This window comes from Spinacia oleracea, chromosome 2 (genome assembly GCF_020520425.1).
Source record: "Spinacia oleracea cultivar Varoflay chromosome 2, BTI_SOV_V1, whole genome shotgun sequence".
Taxonomy (NCBI): Eukaryota; Viridiplantae; Streptophyta; class Magnoliopsida; order Caryophyllales; family Amaranthaceae; genus Spinacia; species Spinacia oleracea.
This window is the reverse complement of record NC_079488.1, coordinates 96,834,980-96,859,416: the sequence shown is the minus strand read 5'-3', so window position 1 is coordinate 96,859,416 and position 24,437 is coordinate 96,834,980. Positions and strand designations below refer to the sequence as shown.

Genomic DNA, 24,437 nt, shown 5'->3' with positions numbered 1-24,437 from the left:
GGGTATTCCGCACACTCAAGCTGATGTAGACGATTTTCCATAGGAAAATTTGAATTTTCAGTGGTACATCCACTTTCCAAATCCATTTTCCCTTCCAAGGATGAGTTTTCGGGATTTATTCCACGAGCTAACCAAGGTGCAGATTTAATAGTAAAGGTTCTTGACGAGTTTGGTCCCCACACCGGAGAGTCAGTCATTGGCTATGTAGAAGAGGAATCCCAATTGTCATCTTGGCAAGGTTGTCTTGAAGAATGGTTTTAAGCTTCTCTAGATCCCGTTTTCCCTTAGGAAGGATAAAATCTGAAACTTTATCGTTAATATTGACTTGAGATGGGTTGGTATCAAGTATCTCAATAAGGCTACAATAGCTTGCCCACTTATCCATCCAACGTATGTCTTTTCTTAGGAGTTCCCTTTGAGATAATATCTTTTTCCAAATGAAAGAATATTTCGATTTTGAGTTATTACCAAAGAAAGTTGAATCGGTAAGATATTTCTCACGAATCTTTCTTACCCATAAATTATTCGGGTCAGAAAGGATTTTCCATCCTAATTTAGCTATAAAAGCATGATTAAGGGGCATCGTTCTTCTAAGGCCAAGCCCTCCCAATTTTTTTAGGCTGACATTTTTTTCCAAGCAATTAAAGGGATACTATTATTTTCTTTACTTTGTCTCCAGAAAAAGGTCATGTCAATTGCACCCAAATTAGATGCAATGCTCGTTGGTATCATCGAGGATGAGAAGAGATATACGGGAAGAGCTTCAAGGTTGCTTAGAATAAGTGTGTGACGACCTACCTTCGATAAAAAGCCTCAAGTGTTTGGGGGAGCCCTCAAGTGCCGGTGATTATGCCCCCAAGCACTTGACATGTCAGCTGCATGAAGAAACGACTACAACTAGTAATCTCGAAATGTATCTTGCACAAGGAAGGAAAACTGTTAAGCAGATACGCAATATGTATTGCTATGTTAAAAATGCCAAATTATATAAATAGAGAGACCAAGCAGATAAGCAAGCAAAATACATGGAGTCCAAAAGACAATCATAAGGGAAGCGAAGGGCACGAAAGACCTCGGTCTGCAATTTGAAACGCATGTGCCCGACCTTTATAGCTAATTATGAAATACCCGGGGTGTACCGTGTGCCCTGCTGTGTAAGTCGTACTAAACTCTAAAGCGCAAATATCATTTATAAAAAACTCGTTTGAAAAAGAAATCGTTTATGAATTCTACTCGGTTAATAAACGAGACATCACGAATCATTCGTAAATATAAAATCTCTCAAACGAATCGAGATTAAACAGATATTTAAGCTCGATTAAAAGCTCTGGTTGAAGCACTCGTTCAAGCTCGCCTAAATTAAATAAACAAGAACAGATACCGATAGTACTCGGCTCAGGTGGTGCACCCCTGCTAATTTTTCGTTAGTTTGGTCCAACCACTGAAGAACAAACAAACCATTGAAGCAGCAAAAGCTCAGCCCCATTTGCTCTCACAGTCTCTCTCTCCGAATCTCCGGTCGCATTGGCGATGGAAGACATCGAAGATTTATTGGCAGGAGATGGTGGCGTTGCACCTGGGTTTCGATTGCCCGTTACTTCTGTTGGGTTAAACCCTAAGAAAAAACCCATGAAATCTAACCTTTCTGTAGTTCAACACCCACTTCAATCCATCAGAATTCCCGGCACCCAGGTCTTTCTCTCTCTCTCATAATCTTTCTTTCCTGTAAATTTCTTAGCTTGTCGTATAATTGCAGAAATTCACTATTGTGTAAATTCTGTTGTTTTTGCAGACAATTTATATTAAAACTTTTGGGTGCTCTCATAATCAGGTCAGTATTACAATTGGATTTCTCAGTTTGTTCCTTGTTTCTATGTTGCAACGGTTGGAGTTTATGGGAAGCTGTAGGTGTTGGATATATTGGTGTTTGTTAATAGTTATTTTGATTTTGACTGTTCTTAATTAATGCTTGCTATAAGTGAACTTGGTTTATGCTTCTATATACGAGTATATGTTAAGAGTATGTGGGAATTGCTTTCAGAGCTCGAATGTGAATTCAATGTGCTTTGTTTCGATTATGTTGAGGGTTGGCTGAATGGGGCTGTGGTCAGACATTTTCGAAAGTACTTTCATGTATCTGGTGGTGGGTGTAGCAGTGATTATCCATTTGTTGGTCATTAACAGGAATGCTTTGCAAAGTCCATAGCTTGGGGGTATGTATGATTTAGTTCATGTGTTTGTGAAAAAGTACTACGCTGGTTGGAGCGTGGAATTTTGGAACACCTTATTCATTTCTCTACTGTGATATTCGTGAGTGACATTTCTATTTTTAGAAGTTTTCGGTGCTTTTGGTGTTTACATATGCACGAGATTGCGTTCAGCTTACAGCATTTCCACCATGTCTTTGACCAATAATATTGTGTAGGCAAACCCAAAAATCACTACCTATACCAACAATTCTTTTGGAGTTGAAATGTGTTTGGATTTTCCCTTTCTAAGGGGATGTAGAATTTGTTTATTCAAAAAAGAAACTTAACATGCCTTCTTACCAGAAGACCAAATATGTTTTGATCTATTAAAATCAAATCAATAATCTAGGTAAGGGCTTTGACCTTGAGGAACATATAGGAGAAAGCTAAGTAACTAAAGATTAATGATGGAGGCACAAATGTCCATGGGCTTGTTCTTTTCACCTTAACCAAAGCAATAATAGTATCAGAAAGATTAATTTCAGATAAAGGCTACCAAACTCATTACAAAATCAGAATTAAGTTTTTGGTTGGTTCAGATTAGGAAATTTGGGGAGAAAAGAATGAAATCGAATAGTACTTGACTCTTTCCAATGTACAGAGTTTGAGCCTTCCACCTCTTTGTCACAAAAACTTGTGGTAAATTTGAAGTTCTGACCTGTTGGATCTCAATTACTGACTAAAAAACAGATATAAGAGTGCCTTTTCATTCTTAGACCTGAAAGATTGAAATTATGAGGAAGCCTACTAGCCTAGTAACCAAGTGCGCCTTCAGTTTCTTATAATTCTTACATAAATGATGTCTGTAGCGCATCAGTCTACTGAGTATGAAATACTTTAGCTTCAGATTGTAAGACTATCACGATTCATGTATATCAATCTCCATTAAAGGCATACAGAGTTCCAGACAGTAAGTTCAAGACCATAGCTTGATGAGTGATGACTATGGAAAATACCATAGCCATCCTCTTCTAGAGTTTCTTTTAGGTAGCAATTCACCACGAGTCCATGGCCCAAACCATTCCTCATCTTAGGTCTGCATAGTACCCCAGCCATTCTCAAGCTGAAGTTCTTGTTTGGCGTTGGCATTAGCGACACGAAAAACACTACTATCAAGAAGAAATAAATTCTTTTACTTTTAATATCGTGAGTTAAAATGGATGTATGATAGTTTCAGATATCCTTAGACAACATGCGGTGGCATCTGTTTTTCTGTACGATGACAAAGTTCTGTAGATGTAGAACAAAACAATGTAATTTTCCCTTAGTTCAACCTTCATTTTCCCTTCTTATGTGTGATGTGTTGAGGATGTCTTGCAAAGTTTTGTGCCTGATCAAATGAGTAGGAGTATGTGTTCTTAGTACGAAGTTACTGTTTTTACTTTACCAGGATACAGGTTTCATCATGCTCAAAGACTGATATGATATCCTTGAGTTACTCGAACTTGCTACTGTAGTTTCTGCATCTTACTATTGCTTATAGGCATATCTTGATGTATCAGAGTGACAGTGAGTACATGGCTGGGCAGCTGTCAGCCTATGGATATACCTTAACTGACTTTCCCGAGGAGGCAGACTTGTGGCTGATAAATACGTGAGGATATCTTCTAACTCGTTTTCATATAATTTTGATTATTAGGGGCTTCTTTCTCTTGATTATAAAGTCCAATAATATTTTGTAACTTTTGATTTATTTCAGGTGCACTGTCAAAGCACCTAGTCAATCTGCCATGGATACTCTCATTTCAAAAGGTAAAGGTGCGAACAAACCCCTGGTCGTGGCAGGGTGTGTCCCGCAAGGAAGTCGGAACATAAAAGAGCTTGAAGGAGTTAGTATAGTTGGTGTGCAGCAAATTGATCGTGTCGTAGAAGTTGTAGAAGAGACCTTGAAAGGCCACGAGGTGCGGCTTTTAAATAGGAAAACATTGCCTGCTCTTGATCTCCCAAAGGTAATGGCCTGATTGTTTTCTGCGGCTCAGTAGTCAGTAGTAGAACTGAGTTCTGTGTCTGCTTACACCAAACCAATTGAGCTAAAATGAGAATTATTACCCTTTGAGCAACTGAAAAAGGTTTGCTATAACGTTTTATACAGGTGAGGAAGAACAAGTTTGTTGAGATTCTTCCTATTAACGTTGGTTGTTTAGGTGCTTGTACTTATTGCAAGACAAAGCATGCACGTGGTCATTTAGGAAGCTATACAGTGGACAGCCTTGTAAGTACCTTAGACTATTTGACATAGCTGCTTGATTTGACGTTGGTCATTGTCCCGAGGTCTGATGTTTTGTGATGCTTCAGGTTCAGCGTGTGAAAACTGTCATAGCAGATGGAGTTAGGGAGATATGGTTGAGCAGTGAAGATACTGGAGCATATGGTACTTATTGATATCTTTTTCTTGATGTAATCTAAATTATGAAAGAGTAGGACCAGGACTACTTACCTTTACAATAATTCCTCAATTTGTCAGGTTTTGTAACTTGATATTGTGCTATAGCTTTAACATTGGAACTTTTCAGGCCGTGATGTTGGAGTTAATCTTCCTATTCTTTTGAACGCGATGATTGCGGAGCTCCCCTCCACTGGAAGTACAATGCTTCGTGTTGGGATGACTAATCCCCCTTATATACTTGAACACCTGAAAGAAATAGCTGAAGTATTGTGCCATCCTTCTGTGTACTCCTTTCTTCACGTTCCTGTTCAATCTGGGAGCAATGCTGTCTTAACTGTATGTGGAAGCATTTCTTGTTAGGCTCCTTTTCCTTTTGTTGAGTTAAATTGTCCTTTTATATTGCCAGTATCTTCTTTTATTTATCTGTAAAAGTAGATAACAGCAAAGGTCTGAGTTTTGCGTGCTCTAATATACTGATTGCTGATTTCTTTAAAAAAATATATAATTTGGTTCATGACATTGTTTCAGGGCATGAAACGTGAATACACTGTAGAAGAGTTCAGGATTGTGGTGGATACGTTGACCAAACTGGTACCTGGGATGCAGATTGCAACAGATATAATATGTGGTTTTCCTGGTAACTATGAGATTTCTTCTATGCCTACCTTTTATGCACCCTTTTTTCTCAGGGGGTGATGTGAATGCAATGCAATTGTAGTAGTTGTACCGGGAAGTCTGTTGTCTTTTGTGATGACATTGTCATGTTCTAATATTTGCAAAGTACATTTTATGTTAATTTGTGGGGACTTGAAGATGCACACTTTTTCATTATTTGGGGTGGAGACCAAGGGAAAGAATTGTCTAGACTACTTGTGATCTCTTGTAATTGAAACGTAAGGTATGTCAGGGCTTGCAGTACATCTAGTACTTAGGTACACATCCGTTGCATTCTGGTATGATGGAATTCATGATCATCCCATACAAACTTTTTTGTGGTTTCCGTTACCTAAAATTTGGTGATTTTTTTCCTCTCCAGGTGAAACTGATGACGATTTTTCTCAGACTGTTGAGCTTATCAAGGAGTATAAATTCGCTCAAGTTCATATTTCACAATTCTATCCTCGGCCTGGTATGCTGGTCTTGACTTCTGTGCATTTTCAATTTATAAACACAGTCTCTCACCATGCTATTGTGAATTTGTGCATGTTCTATGTTAGCCCATCTGAGCATGTGTATTTCTCAGGACTGAGTGTCTCTTGTAGGATAGTCGAGCTCCCTCATACATGAATCTATAAAACTTGGTTAAGTATGAGAAAGTAGGGCTTAAACCAAAAGAGTCCTAATTCGTAGAAAGTGTAGCTAATGAAGTATGGTATCTACTAGGTTGTCCTAATTCTTCAACTTCTGAACGGTCCTTATGTGCTCAAGTTTCTTGAGGTTTAAGGAACGCTGAAGGCTTTCCATAATGTTAATATAGGGGACCAATGTTTAATCTTCCATGGAATTCTGGGGGTAGTTTGCGTGAGCAACACTGGAAGGTACTTTGATGCAAACTTGGGTGAATTTTTGGTGAAATGGATCTATCGAGCCCGTAAAGGAAGTTTTATAGTTTTCATTTGATGGATGATTCTGAGAAAATACTTAAAAACATAGGTTTTGGGTGCAGGCAGGGACCGTGAAACTCAAGGCAGCATTATGGGAAGTGCTTGAATGCAGTTACAACCTCATCATAAAAGATAACTACTAATGCTCGATAGGTGGTCAAATCTTGAGCGCTCTTTAGGAAATGTGATAATGTAAGTGACATGGTGATACAGATGACTGTATGAGAATGTAGGAAAACAACCAAGATAATTAAGCACTAAAGCTTAATTAAAATAGAAATCTATGTTGGCTTTTAGATTAATTAGCTAGTATTCATTTGCCTAAAAGCAATCAATCTTAGAAGGTTGCACTTGGTTTAGACTCCACTCATTTAAACCTGTTTTTTTTTTTAGTTTGCTTCACTGACTAATTACAGGAAGTATCATGTATGTTATTGCTCAAATCTCTGAAATAACCTTGTGCAAGGCTTGCCTTATGTGGGTTTTATTTTTGTCTCAATTATCCGGAAAAAGAACCAAAAAATAAGACTCCAATCTTATGCAAGTATAAAATAAAATTATAACAATCCTAAGTTCCCTTGAATTGGGCTTCCATTAAACTAGAAGAATCTTGAAAATCATGGTCCCAAATAGGCTAGAAACAATACCAAAATCAAAGTTGGCACAACAGCTAGATAAAAATGTGTGACATGGCAGGAATATAGTAACTCTGATCTTTATCTATTACCTCCGTTTTCCTGATCTTTATCAACTTCCTGCGTTTTTCTCACCCAATCATTGTAGCAAGAAAAACCGGGGAGAACTCAAGTTTTATTTTTTCTTTTGGGAGGAGAGATAGAGAGTAAGGTTGCGTACACCCGACCCCCCCTTACCCCGCTTCTTGCGGGAGCCTCTTTGAGGCAATGGGGTAATGATAATGATAATGATGAAGGAAAGATAGAGAGTAAGAGAATCATTAGATATATTTGGGTTTCATAAATTGGGGGGAAGATGATGAAATATGAATAAAAGGTTGACATAAAATAAATAAAGTAAATTTAGAAAAACAGATGATAACGGAAAATGAGTAGTGAAGCATATGTTTTCAAAGAACTATCCCGGATAAGCTTATCTAGGACAATTACTTGCTTAACTGAAATCAAATCCTAATTGAAAACAACATATGGTTCTCACACTTCAATTCCAGGTAAAAATACAAGCACAAGTGAAAAGGTAAAGGGAACTTGTTGTCTTCATCTAAAAGTTTTCCTATTAAAGGGGATTATGGATTGAGAGTTTGGAAGAGTTAATTGCTTTGTGTGACCACTTGACTGTTCAGTTAATAAGGGATGTAAAGGATTTCAGGGTATAGATTGGGGATCCAACAGGAGGTGTTTGCTTGACTATATACCCAGCCTTCCCATAGAAAATTTTACCCGGTGGGCAAAAACTCCTCTAAAGGTTAGAAATTTCGCATTAACGCTAGCTTTGGGAAGAGTTAACTCGAATGATATGCTCCAGAAGCAGAGGCCAGGAAGGCCAATCTCACCTGATATTTGTTTGCTCTGTCGAGCTAATAGTGAGTCCACTTCCTATATTTTCCTTCATTGTGATTTGGCATGTTATCTATGGAGAATACTTTTTGCAGTGGAGAGAACAGTGGGCTTGTCCTTTGAATATAATTGATTGGTTACAAATTCAATTTGTGGTTTTGGAAAGGCGAAGGAGAAAAAGGAACTATGGCGAAATGCTGCATTCGCAATCCTTTGGACAATTTGGGTGGAACGGAATGCTCGGATTTTTAAAGGAGTATTTGTTTCACGTGATTTACTATGGGATAAAATATCTTTGTTGGCATCCTTGTGGACTAAGTAACTAGGGCAGTTGGGATATTAAAAAATTTCCCGATTGGGGAGTTACCACAGACTAGGCTAATTTGTAATTATATTCTTTTGTTTCCTTATGAGGACACCTTGTCCTCATGCTTCACTTCTTTCTTTTTCTAATAAAACTTTTCCTATAAAAAAAAAAAGAATGAGACAAGCTTAAATGGAATTCCAACTGGTGCCTCAGAGTCCAAGCAAGAGGTTATAATTCAAGCCACCTGATCATAAAAGGATTGAGAAAATATATCTTTTAGGAAAGCTTATGGGCTGGGTGTCATGCCCAAAACTTATGGTATAATTCACGTTTGAATTTTTTGAAATAGGAACCCATTAAATGCTAAAATAATTGCTATAAACTCATTGCAGTTGACTGTTTTTTAGTTTATTAATATTTTGTCTATAAAATGATATTGGATGCGCTAAACATTTCATCCGAGATGTGACAACCACCAGTTAACATTGCACCCACCATTGTGACATTTTTTTGTTTACTTTACTTGGTCTGATTTAGATCCATGTCATTCAGAATACTATCATTACATATTCGTCTTTTGTTGAAGTGATAGCAGCACATTGAACAGAGTCTTCCACTGTGTTTTACTCTACCAGTATAAGTATGAATGTAAAATTTCCATCTCGAAAAGCTGAACTTCTGTTTGTAGTAGATTGAAATTGTTTTTTCTGACCAAGCTTCATAGACATCGTGGAGCCACTTAATCAAGCTTTAGTAGAATTTGGATCACAACCCCTTTTCTCCCATTTCAAGTCTTTTTGAAGTCATATTTTGCCAGTTAAACGCATTTTGGACGTATATTCTTAAATAGTTAATAGCTGCAACTACTGAGGAAGTGTTTTGGAGATTTGATCTTATTGACATGAGTAAAATATATAATAAATATTCTATTTAGATGATGTGGGGTTTTCAACTAGGCTAATTAGAGCAGGTTGATGATCTGTATTTATGCTGCTTTGGTTAATAAGAATTCTGTATGGGAAATTTTGTGTACTTTTTGGTTACTGGGCCCCCCCGAAAAGGCCATGTCCTAGTTTGTGGACGAATTTGAGTAGGACCTGTGGACTGTGGAGCACCCAAATTGAAGGTTTTGACTCATTATTTTTCCTTTATGCGTGTTTTTCATTGATTCTCTTTAAAGGGTCCTGATGATGTACTCTTTTCTGTATTCTAATTAAACATTTATTCATATGTGATAAAGAAAATAGCGTTCTGAACTTCTGATAATTGAACTGGGATTCGTGAAATTTTTGAATCCCGGATTTAAGATTCTCCTTATAAGCACCGAGGGATGGGTGAATGCCTGAATGGTATATAGGACTGCAGAGTGTCTCTTAAGACTAGAATTTTGGGGAAATTAATCCAAGACATGGACATTAGAGGGAACTTGGAGAATATTCTTAGGGAGAAATGTTGGTGTGAAGGGTTGTGTCAACCCCAAGATTCAAGGTCTACGTAAAGAGTTATGGGCCCAAATAACGGAAATCCAAGGGGCCCTATGAGCGCCTGTATCATATTGTATAACACCCGGTGAAGTATCTGGCTTGCATAAAACATTTTAATGTATGGGATGATTTTGAGAGGCCTAGGCATTTTGATAAAAGATGTAGTGGCTGTAACAGTAAACTGTTGTGCATATTTTACTGGCGTTTAATTATTGTGCCTGCACTTTGAATTAAACATGCTACGACTATGTATGTGACTTGTTAGAAATAATTTATGTTAAGCCTTCCAACGTATTTTGGTGTTACTGAAAATGAACATTTACTTTTTGCATGGAATCTCTATATTAATTTCCAAATCGGAAGCCAGTGTAGAATGATTTTGTCTTCCATGACAAACGACTCACTTGTATGTTGCAAAGGCCATTAGGATTTAGGACCATGGTTACTTGTCCTTATGCCTCTTTTTCCTTCGTAATCTATGAATTCAGGTACTCCTGCTGCAAGGATGAAGAAGGTTCCAAGTGCTATCGTAAAGAAGCGAAGCCGTGAATTAACTGCTGTTTTTGAATCCTTCACCCCATATAATGGAATGGAAGGGCTAGTTGAGAGGATATGGATAACAGATATTGCTGCTGATGGAACTCACTTGGTAAGATGGCAGCAAGGTTTTTGCTTATTTTTCTGTTTTATTACCTATGTTGCTTTGCTGACTGGAACTAGAAGCTGCATTCCTCTTGTCAAAAAAAAAAAAAACTAGAAGCTGCATTAAGTTTGACCCTTGACTTTCTTGCATCTACTGTAATTGGTAGTTCACTAGTTATTATTTCTCCAAGTGTTGTTGATTATGTTAGTGTTGACTATTGAGTTTTAACTGTAAAGCTTTTTATCTGGTAATTGCTTAGTGTTTACCGCGAATATCTTCATTTAATTTGAGACTTTCCTTTCTTAGGTGGGACACACCAAAGGATACATACAGGTATTGGTCAATGCTCCAGAAAGCCTTCTGGGTTCATCAGCTACTGTAAGGATCACTTCTGTTGGAAGATGGTCAGTTTTCGGTGAAGTGATCCAGGTTCTAAGTTATAATGCTCAAGATAGAACTTTGAATAAGGATGAATTGAGTTGCAGTAGATTTTCTCCAAGTGGTGTTAGCGATGAATCTTGTGCGTGCTCTAAAGATCCAGATTCATGTTGTAGTGCAGCAAAGTGTGCTGATACTTCAGAAGTTCCCATCAATAGCAACCAAGGAAAAGATGATCAAAACTTTGACGGACCGTGGAAGCGGAATAGCCTTACATTTAAGGCCTCGGAGAATACAAAATTTCAGGAACCTAATCCAGAGGAACAATCCGGCAAAGCAAGAGCAAGAGCAAGCATGGCGCAGTGGAATATTATCGATAAATCTCTTGTTGCTGGTATTTTTCTTAGTTTTTTAATCGCTGTAGCTTGCTTTTCTCAACTATGGGCAAGGAAGGTGATGTCTAGTTAACACATTGATTTCATTTTCTTGCAAACTAGAGTGGTTGTCACCAGACAAAATGACACAAATTTTGCTACACTGTATTGGTGAACTCATTTTTCTAGCATATGATGTTTAAAACTAGAGTGTTTCATTTTCTTGTTGGCATTCAGATTATATCTTTTGCATTCAGATTATACTCGTTGATTGCCAAAATTTGACGTTACTCATCAATTTATGACTAAATTGTACAAAATATAGAATAATAACATAACAGAAAAGAATCGCTAGGTTCTTTACATTACAAGAAGATAAAAGAAAAGAAAAAAAGCGAAGCGAAGCGACTCTTGGAGAATTAGGTCTTTCTCCATGAACTGAAGTTTGGAAAACTTATTGACAGGCTAATCTGAGCTGGTGTTATAGAAGCATGTCAGATTTTGCAGGCAATCTCTTGAAGAAATTGACTGGGACAGAAGGCATCTTGGACCTGAACCGTGGATGCCGAAGCATGTAAAGCCCCACCAGCACTGCAATCACCTGGAAGGGAGTCACATACAGAAATACTGCAAATATCAGAGACAGGAAAATGAATATTGCTGTTCCTCTTGGATCCCTCCAGCTCAGCAACGCCTGTGCTCTCTCTCCTTGGGTTGCCAGATCTCCCACCACCGCCTGAACCCGACCTGCCACACTTCGAAGCCGGTCATACCGCATCCTGACTACCTCGTTAGGTCGGGATGTTGGAAATGTATCAAACTCCTCATCAAGTTCATCGGGGTGGACATGTTCTGCATGTGAAATCCGAGCATCCATGTGGGGTGGAGTCCTCGGCCTAAAGCGATAGTTCCAAACCCCGATCACAAACAGGTAAAGGAAGATAGTGGGAAGTATGAGTTCCGGGTAACAAACCAATATCAAGAACAGAACGTGAACAAGGCATGTTGTTATAGGGTTTCTCCATGTGCAGACGTCATTGAACCATCTGCAAACAGCTGATATTCCTGATAATACTGACATGATTCTGAAGAAATTTGCCTTGCTTCTTCTCAGGCTGAACATATGGATGTCCACATCAAGCATGTATTCCACAACCTCTCGACGTAGGGGCGGTTCTGCTCGAGCTAATCGGATAGCCACCATCTGCATAGCTTGGTGCCTTAACCAGTCAATGTGTTTGACAGGAATGGGCTGCGCATAATGCATTTTGGGTAAAAGTGGTCTTCCATATTGTGCAACCATGTTCACCCAAGCTGTGCAAGTAAATCTCACTGCTAACTGAAGCTCCCCATGCTTCTTCAATCCCCCAGGAGTAAGCACTAGTAAAGGGTAGTAATGTGAGTATATTTTATCAGTTTCTAGTGTAGATAGTCTGATTCTAACCTTCCCTATTCTTTGCTCCTTTGCATCATTCCCACTGACATGATTATTGTCAAACACTCCAACAGTGATCACAGTGCAGGGATCAAAGACCTCCCAAGTGTATTGCTCATTCCACTTGGGTGCAAGAGTGTCAAGAAGGGTTCGTGTTCGCACCCATTTGTTACCATACTTGGCCACACAGTACGGATCAGTCAATCTCCCCTCTTTCCCTTTCATGGGTAATAGATTCTTAGCGCTCAGTACCCCAAGCTCTAAAATTCCAATTGGAGCCTTCCTCAGATGCTTCGACGATGGCTGTAGATCACTGCTGAAGTGAGTCGACTCATCCAACACATGGTAACCTGCCTCCAAGCAGAGACGCAGGTGAATTTTGCTAGCAAACTTCATTTTCTCTTTCTTGTCACCCTCTTCATCACCATGTGAATGCTTGTGGAGGTTGAACCATCGAGGATCAGGAAACTTAGCTGTTTCCATCCTATGTGGAAGTTCCCTAACAGGGATAATCATCCTCCCTAGGATCTCATCTCTTCCAGGTCCAACTTTATCCTCCACAGTCAAGATCATGAATTCATCAAACGGCTCTGAAGCCACAAACATGAGCTCATCGTTCCAAATCGGGTTCATTGTTTGCATCGGTGAAGGTCTTGTCATCCTCAGCTGGTTCCCTAGTTGGACCTTCACTTGTGTCACCGGAGGTCGACCTCTATCTGATGGCACCAAATCTTGAGCTTCAATCACATGAACTCTCAAGTAATACAATTTTGGGGAAAAATAAACCTTTGATCTCGTGTGTGCGAGGTTATGATGACTGATGGAATGTGCATCAGAATGCCATGCTTCTGGGAATGCTTCATCAGCCTGCGTTCCCATCCACACAGCCAGCATTACCTCACCTCTATTTCCTCTCTGCCCCTTTTTGTCCTCCAGGTTATACCACTGAGGCGCCAATGGCGAATCAGGCGGAACCCGAAGAGGAACTTCAGTCAAATCAAACATTACCCTCCCCACAAAATCATCCTTTCCAAAATCCTTATCTTTGACAATAACTTCAAGCAGATTAGACTGCAATCTCTCTTTAGAAAATGCAAATATCTGATTCCAAACAGGGTTTTGGTTCTTTTCAAGATGCCTAGTTACCCCTTTATAGTTACCAAGCTTCACTTCCACATATGGGTCTAAACTCCCTGTAACATCCATCGCAGGCAGATCTCTAGCCTTGACAACACTAGCATACAAGTAATGCATCTGCTCAACCAGATCATAAGTGCTACCAATGTTATCCCCCTTTCTGTAACCCATGTGAGCCGCCACCGGTGGCCGAGTCTCAACGAGCTCGTAATCAGGCTTCTTCCCTGGAACCTGCATCATCATGGCGGGTGGTGGGGCAGCTTTCATGAAATCCGCCCGAAATTCCGTCTTGGGATATGACTGTTGTTGAGGTGTATGAGTCTGAGCTTGGGGAGGTGGAGCTTCTTGTGAGTAGTTGTGGTTGTGGTTGTGAGTGTGAGTGTGGCTTTTAGCTGGAACTGAGTAGAAAGTCCTCACTTCTTGTTTATCTTTCTCTTTCTTTTTACTCTTCTTTATATCATCATCAAAATTATGATGATTATTATGATGATGATGCTCTTCTTGATAATTATTGCCAAAATTAGAGGAAATGTTTGGATTGATTTCTTCAAATGGAGGAAGTTGAGCTTCACTCTCTCTCCTCTCCTCCTTGATAGGAAGAGGAAGGGGAGGATGAGAGAAATGATAGTTTGGATCATCCACTAGAAACATCTTTAAAGCAATATCCCCTTTGATATGAGAGAACATCCCTCTCTTATCAAGTGGGTACCTCTGAACTGAGGCTTGGGTTTCCGTTCCAGCAACGGAAACCCCAGAAATCCGGACACGGCCAAGAAAGTTCTTATGATGGCCGTGTCCGGATTTCTTATCATTATAGACAGTCACCTCAATGGTTTTATCGGCGAGGTTCTGCAGGTCGGGAACTTCAAAACCGAGCTTCTCGTTCCAAACTGGGTTCAAGTCTTTGAACTTGGTTTGTGTCTTCTGCCTCTGCTCTTCGAACTCGACCTCCGCATAAGGGCTGGCGGAGCCTTGACCGTCTTTTGGCATGAGGTCAGAGGCGTCTAGCACCTCCACCACCAGCTTAGCCATGGTGGGTTGGGTTGGGTTAAATTAATTAGGTTGGAAAGGAAAGTAGAAGAAAGAAAGAGTTATTGTTGGAGTAGTAAGAAGACAGAAACATAAACACATGAGAGGAGAGAGAGAGAGAGAGAGAAAATGAGAAGTGTCGTTTGGTGGAAGTGGGGGTGTGTTTAAACTTTGTATGTGTTTAATTGACGGGGAGAGAGAATGTGGTGTTTGTTGTCATTACTGAAATAAGTGGGGGGTGTGATTTTAATGCAGTAAAATGTTTGGTGGAGGAAAAAGAGAGGACCCTAAAGTTGCTGGAAGGTGTCATAAATGGTAGGACGTAGGAGAGTTGTTCATGAAATTACTCCCTATCAAAGAAACAGCAAATGTACCCGTGTGCGAGTACGTCCGACCTAAGCTTGCCCAATGGGAAAGATACCGTCTTCTAAACAAAGATTTTACTTAGGCTAAAACTAAACAAAGGATATTCTTCCTACATACAGAGTACGTAGTATGTAAACACGTATACTCCCTCCATATTTTCTTAAGAGTTGTACTCCATTCGTTTCTAAATAATGGGGACGATTTTCTTAAATAGGTGTTTCAAAATAAAATGGACAATGTGCTTTATTCTAATTTTGGTATATGACTCATCATATTTAATTAATTCACACTACTCTTTTTTCCACTTAACTTACAACTTTCCACCCAATCTACTTTATATTCTCTTTTTATTCATAACTTTCCACCCAAATTTTTTGTATTCTTCTTTTCTTACATCACTTCATTCAACCTAATTTTTTTATTATTATTTTCTTACAAAATTCCACTTTTCACAAACTTATTTCTTGCATTCCGATCATTTATCTTGGTTGTTGTGAAATGCCTAAGTATCCTCATTATTTAGAAACAGATGTAGTATATACGTAGTACTTCATCCGTCTTTTAATACTCGCAACGTTTGGACTTTTGCCACTATTCATATAATCTACTTTGACTATTCGTAGTGTTTTTTGTATAAGATAAAACATATTCATGTGGGATCTTGTTAGATTCGTCTCAATGTGTATTTTCAAAATATCAACTTTTTATAATTTTTGCATAAAGAGAATTTAAGATATAAATGATCAAAGTTGTGCATTGGCATGCGTGAAACTGACAAACGTTGCGAGTATTAAAAGACGGAGGAAGTATCATTTTAGACCATATTTTTTAGGAGTTACATTTACCTTTTTGTTAACTTTACATTAAAATAGTACATCTAAGGTCCTCACTCCCTCCCCTCCAATATTTTTTTTATTTATCTCTCTCCCATGGTCCCCGAACATACTCGCGTCTTCTTTTCTTATAATAAATTATCCACTTATTATCAAATATATACAATAAATAATTAACACATTCACCACTTGCATAATTAATATAAGAAATCGCTCTTTCTTAATCTTTGTGACGGTCAACTCCTAAAGAAATATGAAGGGAGTAAATGTATAATTCAATCCCTTTTACAATTAGAATAAGTATTTGTTTTTACTGCACATATTCCATGTTACTTAGCTGAACTACGCAGGTCAATATTTAAGCCACTCCTAAGAATTTTGTAGCTGAATGAGCTCAATCTTGTGACTTGGAGGCGCTTCCCCACCAACTTGTGTTGGTCGTATATTTGATTGAATGCATAGGTCCTTTAATAATAGAAAGGACTTACTCGAAAACTCGATAATGCAGAGTTTGAGTAGTTATGAGCTTGAATTTTGAATATCATCTTTAAAGATTTTACCGCCTATACTACTTTCTACTCCCTCCGTCTCAAAATTATACATATTTTCTAAATCGGGTGTCCCAAAATTATAATTATGTTTCTAATTTTGGCTATTAAGGTCTCCACTTTCTCATGCACTATATTAATTAAAAATGCATTAAAAACCCCACCCATGTATTATATTCCACTCTTTTATGCATTATATTCTCTTTTCCATGTACTTTATTCCACTTTTTCATCCAACTCAATCATCATTTGTAATTTATTATACTTTTCTATGTACTATATTCCATTTTTCTTAAAATCTATATTTTTTATCAAACGGGACTATAAATATGGGAAGAAGAGAGTATATGCCTTACTCGGATGAAGTATTCAAATGGTGAGATAATGGGTTGGAATATGCAGATCCGTAATCTAATACAATTGCATAGAGGGTGAAGGACACATAGTTACTTTAAAAAGGACCAAAGATAGTTGAAGGAAGATTCATTAAACGAATTAAGATGCTATCTCTATGGATTTGTCAAGACTTTTGGCCAAAAAGGTCCACATTTTATTTCATTTTGCTTAATTTCAATGGCAAATAAGGGAAAAGGGTACACATTTTTTTTAATGAAAAATAAACAAATCGAACTTTGCTTTATTGTGTGACAGCTTGGATGAAGGCTCCTCTTCATACTTTTTTTCCCATCTACCTTTTTGCTTTTTTATGCTATTTATTTTATAATTTCATTGATATTTCGATACGAAGTAGAAGTAGAAATAGAAGGAATAAAATGATACTCATGGTATGGAGTATATTCTATTGTAAAGAATTGAAAAAAGTGTGTTTCAATCGAGAGGCAGGCTACATCGCTGGTCACCAGCAACAAACTGACTCCATACCCGGGGTAAAATTGTATTTTCGTTTTATGAGTTGAAAACTCAAATAAAGTACTAAGTATTGACAATATGACAGTAATTAATACAAGTATTTTGATACAACAATGACAGTATTTATGCAAACGATGATAACACTTATAGTATAACACTTGTATATATACTTTTAACCATTCATTTAATATGCATCACTTTTATCCATTCATTTAATTGGTCCCTTTACTTTTTCTATTTCATTACACTTGTATACATGATTTCCTTTTTTTTTTGAGTGATTGTGACAGTATTTTAATACAACAATGACAGTATATATACAACAATGACAATACTTATATTACCGTTGACAGTATATAACAAGTTAGCAACACTAGCTTGTACACATTTATTTAAAGGTGGACCATCTTTTCCAACTTTTTTTTAAGGTGGAATGGGGTCAGTTACTCAGTTTATCGCTGGTGACCAGCGATGTAGACTACCTCTTCAATCGACGCCTACGTTCGCAAAAAGACAGTATTTATGGTGAAATGATGTTTATGTCCACCTCTCCACTTCACCTCTCTCAGACTTTATCTTTTCTTCTCTAATTTTTCGACCAAGCTCCGACCACCACTCACGAGCCACTGCCCAAAAAAAATGTTCCACATTCACCACTAAACATCCCCCTTTTTTAAATCATCATTGAAGAAAAGTTAGCATCAATATATGTAGATTCACAACTTCGTTTATTGATACTCAGGAAAACCTCCGAATAAAACTACATATACTCCCAACATCAATGGCCACAATAATTGATTGGTTAGCAGGAGCTTTGAGCAAAGCGCCTTCATTATTCGATGATACATCTTCATGAAGGAAATAATACCCTTGGTCCAAGTATGCATTTAATAACGAGTCTAAAAAATACGGTTCAGTATTAATTAACAAGTTAATAATTCAGTGAGATCAAGTGAACTGAATGTCTAGCTAGAGGCCGCTTCAGTTTAAGTGGAATTAATAATATTAATCCACAACTTACTCTTGACTAAACCCGTAGGGTCACACAAATAATACGTGAACGGATCAAGTAATTATGTGAATATATTATTCATTAAGTACTCCCATTTATGAACATTCGAAAACGACGGATCTCGGTTCCAATGGGAGCTGAAATCGTCAAAAGGAAAAATATAGAATACTCCGAAAATGATGATATTGCCGGAAACGGAAATATGGTTCATGAAGGAAATATAAATATTATCCAAGTTGTAGATGTTTCCGGAAACAGAAATATGGCTCATATCGAAAAATATTATCGGAAATAGAAATATTGCTGGAATCGGAAAATATTGTCGGAAACGGAAATATTACCGGAATCGAAAATATTGTCGGAAAAGGAAATTATTTCTGGAATCAGAAATATTAACGGAAACGTAAATATTTGTTCGAAACGGAAATCAATTCCGGAATCTGAAAACGAATCGGAAGCTCGACGAGCGACAAGCCGGCAAGCGGGCCGGCCCATCGCTCGACGAGCAAGGCAACAACCATGGGGCCGCGCCCTGCGAGCAAGGCCGCCGCCATGGGCCGCGCCAAGCTGCAAGCAAGGCAGCAGCCTCATGGGCCGCGCCAAGCTGCAAGCAAGGCAGCAACTCATGGGTCGCGCCAAGCCTGCGGCAAGGCAGCAGCGCATGGGCTGCGCCCAACCTGCGAGCACCGTGCACAAGGCCTGCCGAGGCATGGGCCGAGGAAGCACGCACATGAAGGAAATAATGCCCTTGGTCCAAGTATGCATTCTATGTTAAGTCTAATAAATGCGGTTCAGTATTAATTAACAAGTTAATAATTCAGTGAGATCAAGTGAGCTGAATGCCTAGCTAGAGGCCGCTTCAGTTCAAGTGGAATTAATGATATTAATCCACAGCTTACTCTTGACTGAACCCGTAGGGTCACACAAATAGTACGTAAACGGATCAAGTATTTAATAGCATTAAATACTCCATCTATGAATATTCGGAACCGACGGATCTTGGTTTCAGTGGGAGCTAAGATCGTCACAGGCAAGGAATGAATACTCCGGAAACGATGATATTGCCGGAAACGAAAATATGGATCGTATCGGAAATATAAATATTATCCAAGTCGTAGATGTTGCCGGAAACGGAAACATGGTACGTGTCGGAAAATATTATCGGAAATGGAAATATTGCCAGAATCGGAAATATTGCCGGAAACGGAAATATTGTCAGAATCGGAAATATTACCGGAATCGGAAATTAATTCCGGAATCGGAAATATTGAATATTGTCCGTATCGGAAATGAATTCCGGAATCGGAAAATTTAATCGGAAGCGCATCGTACGAATAAGCATCGGACGAGGCCTGCCGGACGAGGCCCAGCACGAAGCCAGGCCATCGCCCAGCAAGCCAAGCGCGCCGCACAAACAGCCACGCCAGGCCCAGCGCAAGGCCAGGCCCAGCAGGCTGCGCGCAGCGCGCAGCACGCACAGCGCGCACAGCACGCGCAGCGCACAGCGCGCACAGCACGCGCGGCGCACAGCACGCGCGGCGCGCAGCGCGCGCGGGCGCTGAGTGGGCTGCTGCTCGCGCGCACGCATGGGGCCCATCGTGGCTGCCGTGCGTGTGTGTGCAAGTGTTTGTGTTCGTGCACGTTTCCTAAAACATGCAGAGTTCGGTTAATGATTAAATTCCTAATTCTATTTGATAAATTAATTAAATTAGAGTTCTTATAGGATTCTAGGTTTAATTAATTTGTATCTGAATAGGATTTCGATTCCCTTTCCATACCGCTATAAATATGAGGCTAGGGCTCACAATTTAGAACACAAGTTTCAAAGTATTCAAAGTGAGTTTTTGAGAGAAAAATTCAGTCACACATTTGCCTATAAAGTGCCGAAAATAATAGTACCTTAAGGGCGATTCTAGTTGGTCAATCTTAAGGCGGATCCGGACGTGCTGTGGACTATCTACGGAGGGACGACACTTGGAGTCCTAAAGACTTGTTCTTGTTCGGTTCGGGCGCAGCTAGGGAAGGCACGCAACAAAGAGTATGCATCTAATCTATGCTAAATGATTATGTGTAAATAATATGTTTTCCTGGGTTTATGGTTTTTCCGCATGATTTATGAGTTGTCATATGTATCATAACCTAACAGTGGTATCACGACCCCCTTATTATTTTCATAATCTAAATTGCATGAACATGGTTAAATATTACAAATTTGCAAGAATTAAAAGGGGTGATTAATTTTCGTAATTGTTAATTAATTGCAAATTGCGTTTATTTAATTATACGTACGCAGTTTTTCGGCAGTTTCTTCGTTACTCATCCGAATTGAGTGATTTTTGTGTCAATTCCGCATGTAAAAGGCATTCTAAAATTTTGACAAAAGTGGTATTTTTCTGCCGAACCCAGAATTCTCAAATTCGAAGCCTAACTATGACTTTTCGAAGGTTTTAGTTTTTCGAATGCAAAATTTCGTAAATTTAAGATGTTAAATTAAATATTTGCGATTCTTGTTGATAAATCTTGAATTTTGATTGACCTACTGCATATGTTTAACAAGTTTGAATGCCTAGTCTTGTTAATTATGCAATCTAATTTGTAATTATGATTAATTTGTTGAAAATTAGAATAATTTAGAATTAATTTGATTTTCATAATTAATTGTAATTTAATTAGAAACCTATGATTAAAAACCACCATAAAAATTGTAAATTTACGATAAATTTTAATTTTTATGACCTAGACTTGAATCCATAACAATCGGAAATCAATTGGATAATAAATTTTCGATTTTTTCGCCCTAAAATTATGAAATTAATATTATTTATTAATTTGTCATTAATTTTAAATATAAATTTTAAATTTTTATGCGATTCGTTCATATAACTTGCACGCACGAGGCAATGGACGCTTCGTGTTACCCTTAAGGGGTGTTGTATAATGCGGGCATGCGACGACGAGCAAGGGAGCTCGTCGCCCGTGCGGCACGAATGCAATGAGCAAGGGCGTAGCGCACGAGCACAAGGCAGCAGCCCTGCCTTGTGTCGTGTGCCACGACCAATGGACGAATGGGCATGGGCGTAGGGCGAGCCAAGGCAGTCGCGTGTGGGCAGCAAGCGAGCTGCGCCACAACGCGCGCTGCCTCGCACAAGAGCGCGCAGCCTCGCGCGCAGCGAGCGCAAGCTCGCGTGCCACGAGCGCTGCGCCTAGCATTGCTCGCGCGCACAGCGAGCGATGTCGCCCGCCCAGCGAGCGATGTCGCCCGCCCAGCGAGCGATGTCGCGCGCCCAGCGAGCGATGGCTCGCGCGCCCAGCGAGCGATGTCGCGCGCCCAGCGAGCGATGTCGCGCGCGCACTGCGAGCGATAGCCCGCGTGCGATGAGCGCTGGCGCGCGCAGCGAGCACCAATGCGTGCGGAGGCTTGCGATAGGGATGCAGCAGCTATGCGACGAGCGCATGGGCTGCGCGCACATGGCCAGCAATGGCTGTGTGCGTGCGGCCCATGGGCGTGCAACGCGTAGGGTGTTTGCGTTACGATTAGATCGTTCTGAATGTTTAATTTGAAAATTTCAGTTCACGTAATTTTAATTAATTTTAAAATTAATAATTTAAATTATTTTCTTGGATTTTAATTTTGAATATTATAATTATAATAAATGTTATTTATTCTAATTATTTTACTAAAATTAAAATCATGAATTAATTTAAATGCGACTGAAATTAAATTAAACTTTTTGGATTCAATTATAAATTTATATGAGCTTTAAATTTTAATTAAATTTGTATGTTTCCGGTTAGACTAGAAATACATTTTTATGTTTAAAATTGGTAAAGCATATGAATTTATTGGTTTAAGTGGGAGCGTTTTTTAGTCATAAACTCTTGATTAGGTCTACAAATCCTTAAGGTTAAAACAACTTGATTAGAATTAATAAGGACTGAATAATTGGTAGATTATTGGTGCCCTTGATTAATTGCTGCAAATGTTTACGTGATGCATAATGTGTTTTACTAACCAGCTATGTGGGCCATTCATGATAATGAATGGGTGAATGGTATATATTGTATATGTACTGTTTTGCAGGTTATGAAGTGACTAGTATGGCCCAAATAGGATAGAAAATATGGTCTGCGTACCATTAATTTGAATGTAATTGGTCTAAAGTACCAAAGTTATTTTTCAATTCAAATATGGTCTGCGAACCATCAAATAGTTGTAATTAGTTATAGCTTATCCTATTTGAAGAAAATGGTGCCTCCCACGGAGATTTTCAAGACGGACTTTGAAGTCAAAGCTTCAAGATGAAGTCGGGCCATACTAGATCACAAATATCTTATGCATGTTTTAAGTTATTTATTGTTTTAAATATGTCTTAAAATGCATGAGATCAAAAGCTTGATTATGTTGCATGATTAAGGATTTTAGTTCACTTAAAATCTAACCAACATAGTAAGAGCCTTAAGTTCCAAACTTAAAAATTGAGTTAAAAGGTGCCATGCCAAAATATACACTTGCTTGGATATCCTTTACATCAATCTAGTAATAGTTTTCGCTCAGCGAGGTGTTACTTATTGGTCCTAAAGGGGCAAGGTACACAAATAATTGTGAGTACATGTTAGTTTTGGTGAAACTCAACGATATAAGTAAGGAGTCCTTTTATGTCGTGGCAAATTCGATAGGTTTACCTAATAAGTTCTTAGACGTACCTATCAACCAAGAATAGTTTCTAGACTATTAGCAAAAGGCTTTTGCTTACCTAAGATGTTCTAGGATTAAGTCGACAAACTGTGCTTAGTTCTTCAATGATTTTAGGATCTTGGAATCATTTTATTCACACCTGCCGGAACACATAATTTGAATAAAATGCTTAATGAACATTGAATTATGCATGTATGCTAGAATTTAAGTTTATTAAGAGAAACTGTGAATGGTTATTTATTTGTTTATTCTTTTCAATTGTAGTTTTAATATGGAAAACAACAATCAAAACATCATCATGGGTTCTGAGCTTATGGTCAAGCTGAACCTGACAAATTTTCTTGAATGGGAAGCTAAGCTAGTTGAAATAGTCAAACTCAATGGACTTGAGTATGTACTGTCACATCCCATGCCAAGCTACTATGCCAGAGACATGACCCCTGAGAGATTTTACGCCTGGGATGCGGATCTCAAAAAGGTTATGAGTCTCATGCTGAACAATATCCCTGATGATTGGGCTAGAAGGTTTGTAGCCTATGAACCTTTTACGCTCATCAAGAATCTGAGGGATATCTGTCGTGGAAGTACGGAGGACAGGGACCTGAACGTCCATGAGTTGATTGAATCAATGTCTGGTCTAAAGGTTAGTTCTCCCAACAGGTGTTATAGGATGGAGGTCCAAGAAACACATGTTCAGCTCCTTCGCACTAAACAAAGGGTAGGCGTCCCACTAAGGTTCCATGTGGATCTTATGTGTTCATATTTTGATCGCCTAAGTCTACTAGGAACACCAATAAGCGAAAGGATGGCAGTCTCTGTCTTGCTCAATTCACTACACAGTGGGTTTGGTCGCTTCAAGCAACTATACCTAAGTGAACCAAGAGAAGAAACAGTTGCAGAATTTATTCACCTTGTCAGAAAGGCTGAAATAGTACTGGACTGTGAAGCCAAAGATTTACTCAAGGCTAGAAAGAGACCATTCAAGAAAGGTGGAAAGTCCAAGGGCAATGCTAAATCAAAGCAGGACAAGTCCACATCAAGCTGTCTTTATTGTGATGGAATAGGCCATTACAAAAGAGAATGTCCAAAGCTAAAGGAAGATCAGAAGAACGGAACAGTCGTTCCATCTTCAGGTATTTTCGTTATAGACTGTATACTTGCTAATTCAACTTCTTGGGTATTAGATACAGGTTGTGGCTCACACTTATGTTCCAATCCACAGGGACTAAGAAGAAGTAGAAAGTTAAGCAAGGGTGAAGTCGACCTACGAGTGGGAAATGGAGCACGGATTGCTGCATTAGCTGTAGGAACTTACTATTTGTCGTTGCCCTCCGGGCTAGTTTTGGAACTGGAAGAATGTTTCCATGTTCCAAGTCTTACTAAAAACATCATTTCAGTTTCTTGCTTAGATGCTAAGGGATTTTCCTTTATAATAAAAGACAATAGTTGTTCGTTTTATTTTAAAGAGATGTTTTATGGATCTGCTAGATTAGTCAATGGACTTTATTTATTAGATCACGACAAACAAGTATATAACATAAATACCAAAAAGGC

At 38.8% G+C, this 24,437-nt stretch overlaps 2 protein-coding genes across 2 annotated transcripts; one reads left to right on the top strand and one right to left on the bottom strand.

Annotated features, from left to right (window-relative positions):
* Positions 1-1,390: 1,390 nt before the first annotated feature.
* LOC110787612 (uncharacterized) lies at positions 1,391-11,179 on the top strand. The gene is made up of 11 exons (XM_021992237.2): positions 1,391-1,692; positions 1,793-1,831; positions 3,752-3,843; positions 3,949-4,198; positions 4,342-4,461; positions 4,545-4,620; positions 4,763-4,971; positions 5,164-5,272; positions 5,672-5,764; positions 10,051-10,211; positions 10,512-11,179. The coding sequence occupies exons 1-11, from the start codon at positions 1,531-1,533 to the stop codon at positions 11,049-11,051; spliced, it is 1,851 nt and encodes a 616-aa protein (XP_021847929.1). The 5' UTR covers positions 1,391-1,530; the 3' UTR covers positions 11,052-11,179.
* Positions 11,180-11,228: 49 nt separating this feature from the next.
* On the bottom strand, positions 11,229-14,766 carry LOC110787611 (multiple C2 domain and transmembrane region protein 6). The gene has a single exon (XM_021992235.2). The coding sequence runs from the start codon at positions 14,559-14,561 to the stop codon at positions 11,439-11,441; it is 3,123 nt and encodes a 1,040-aa protein (XP_021847927.1). The 5' UTR covers positions 14,562-14,766; the 3' UTR covers positions 11,229-11,438.
* Between the last annotated feature and the right edge of the window lie 9,671 nt (positions 14,767-24,437).

What these genes read in the sequence shown, in the direction of transcription:
- LOC110787612 (XM_021992237.2), top strand. Translation starts at nt 1,531, where the DNA reads ATGGAAGACATCGAAGATTTATTGGCAGGAGATGGTGGCGTTGCACCT. An exon ending in GCTATACAGTGGACAGCCTT is followed by an intron (nt 4,462 to 4,544) that starts GTAAGTACCTTA and finishes GTGATGCTTCAG; the next exon opens with GTTCAGCGTGTGAAAACTGT. An exon ending in GGAGCAATGCTGTCTTAACT is followed by an intron (nt 4,972 to 5,163) that starts GTATGTGGAAGC and finishes ACATTGTTTCAG; the next exon opens with GGCATGAAACGTGAATACAC.
- LOC110787611 (XM_021992235.2), bottom strand. Translation starts at nt 14,561, where the DNA reads ATGGCTAAGCTGGTGGTGGAGGTGCTAGACGCCTCTGACCTCATGCCA.